The 2228-nt window shown below is 32.5% G+C and overlaps 1 protein-coding gene across 1 annotated transcript; it reads right to left on the bottom strand.

Moving 5' to 3' along the window:
* Nucleotides 1-970: 970 nt before the first annotated feature.
* On the bottom strand, nucleotides 971-1716 carry LOC145092745 (uncharacterized). The gene has a single exon (XM_079030726.1). The coding sequence runs from the start codon at nucleotides 1637-1639 to the stop codon at nucleotides 1091-1093; it is 549 nt and encodes a 182-aa protein (XP_078886852.1). The 5' UTR covers nucleotides 1640-1716; the 3' UTR covers nucleotides 971-1090.
* Between the last annotated feature and the right edge of the window lie 512 nt (nucleotides 1717-2228).

Raw genomic sequence — 2228 nt, 5'->3', positions numbered from 1 at the left:
TCAAGCACCAAATATAAGAAAAGAGAAGGCAGCCGCAAAAGGATGAGAACCCGAAGAAGTGTCAGTATTGGTACAATCATGTATCAATATTTCATAAGATTCGAAGACATGAAAACACCAAATACATTACCGTTTTTTATGCGAGTTACAAAAAGATTCCACAAAGAAATGAACTCATTATCGCTCAAAACATCAAATTTACTCAAAATGAGAAAGACAAACAAGGAAGTCATATTGTTTAATGATTTATATAACAACATGAAACGTCAATCAAAAAACAGAAAAAACAATGAAGTGAATTTATAGAAAGCTTTAAAAATGTTTAAAAAAAAAAACAATAAGGTTTTCAAGTATCTTGAGTTTCGAAATCTTGTAAAAGATAATAAAAATAGGAAAGAAAAAACAAAACATCTTAAAAACATTTTGATAGTGGTTCAAAATGTTTAAGAACATAATCTTACTATAGTAAGATTTTTGTGTTGATTTCAACATCAACGATATGAACCCGTTCAAGTTTCACCACCTTCTAAACACAACGAACAACGGTGAGTAGTTTGAAATTGCTTACCGTAAAAGCCGATGTCAAAAAAACCATAAGGTTTAAAATTTCTAGCTACTTTTAATATATTAAAAGTATTTTTTTCAAGTTCGTAGGTTTAAGGTTTTTAATTTTTTTTTTTTTAATTAGGGTTTTTTTTAATGTCAAGTTATATTTTTTAAAAGAATAATGAAATATAATATTATTTTAATTTGTGGTGATAAAATGTTATGTTTTCTTATAAAAATTACAGTTTTTATTTAAATTAAATTGTTAAAAAAATATAGTATAAAATCATATTTTTATGATAAAAATGACATTATATAGGTTTTAGTATGGTTTTGAGAGGCTTATACTGTTATACACCATGTCCATATGGACTAAACTAATTAATAGCCGAACAGTATGAGTATGACGTGGTTTCTTCGATCGTTAAACACTAAACAGTAAATCTATTTATACATTTTTTCCATGTCTATTTTTCTAATATAAAAAGAACCAAAGAACTTTACAAAATATTTTCTAACGTATTAACCATAAAATCAACCTATGTCACTGCGCCGGCAACGATTCCGGCCGCCGTGACATATCGGCCGATCCAAATCCTAGATCTGTATAATCAAACAAACCCTCTAAAGCCACGTATTCACCATTCTGGTTGTTGTTGCCGTTGTTAACATTAACATCACCGGCGGCGTAATCAAATCCATACTCGAACGATTCATAGTTCGGGATTTCATTATCCACCCATGAAAACTCCCCGAGTTCAACCGACTCAGTTGATACAACTATCCTTTCCGACTCAGTCGGTGTCGTCTCCGTCGGAGGGAGTCCGAGTTCGTCGTCGGATGCCTCGAGGAGAAACTCGAGATCCGGGCGAGAGTCGCCGGACTCGGAGGCCTGGTCGAGTGTCTCCGGCGGAGGAGATATTTCGTCTTCGAAGCTTTTTATGAACGAGTCGAGGTCGTCACCGACGGTGCACACGTCGGAGTCGTCTAGAGTGTCGAGAAGGTCGTCTCGGATTCTCTTGGCCTCCGGTGAGTTGAACTCGGACTCGTCCGAGTCGGAACGGAGTCGCTTTTTGTTACTCGAGGATTCCATTTTGTAAAAGAGAGACGTTACAGGGGTATTTTGGGGATTTTAGAGAAAAATGAGAGTGGGGGACAGCGGTGGGTAAGGTGATGGGAAGTGGAATGGAAGGTGCGAGGGTTTATATAGAGAGAGAGAAAGTTCGATTTATTTTAATTTAATAAAATATTAATTTTTTTTATTTATATTTTTTGAATTTTGAATTTATTTTTTTATGATGTGGACGTGAGAGGGGTCGTGGGTCCAGATACTTTCGCCATCACGGACGTATTAACTTTTATTTTTTCTTCTTTTCTTTCTTTCTTTTCAAACCAATATATGATGCTCTTTGCCAATTGATAAATTCAAACACTTTACATTAATATTAAATATTGTAGGTAATTACATATTTTGTAAAGAACAAGTTTTTTGACTCTATTAAAAAAAACGCAAGTCAAATGGATAGTTTTTGCATTTTTTTCAAAATCGTCTAATTGTTAAAATATTTAATGCAAAGGGTTTTTTTATAAGATGTCTCTAATATATTATCTTTTTCTTAATATATATATATATATATATATATATATATATATATTATGTTTTTTTAATATAATATATATAT

This window comes from Lactuca serriola, chromosome 3 (assembly GCF_051521515.1).
Source record: "Lactuca serriola cultivar US96UC23 chromosome 3, Lser_US96UC23_V15, whole genome shotgun sequence".
In the NCBI taxonomy this organism is placed as follows: Eukaryota; Viridiplantae; Streptophyta; class Magnoliopsida; order Asterales; family Asteraceae; genus Lactuca; species Lactuca serriola.
This window is presented reverse-complemented; position numbering and strand designations above follow the sequence as displayed.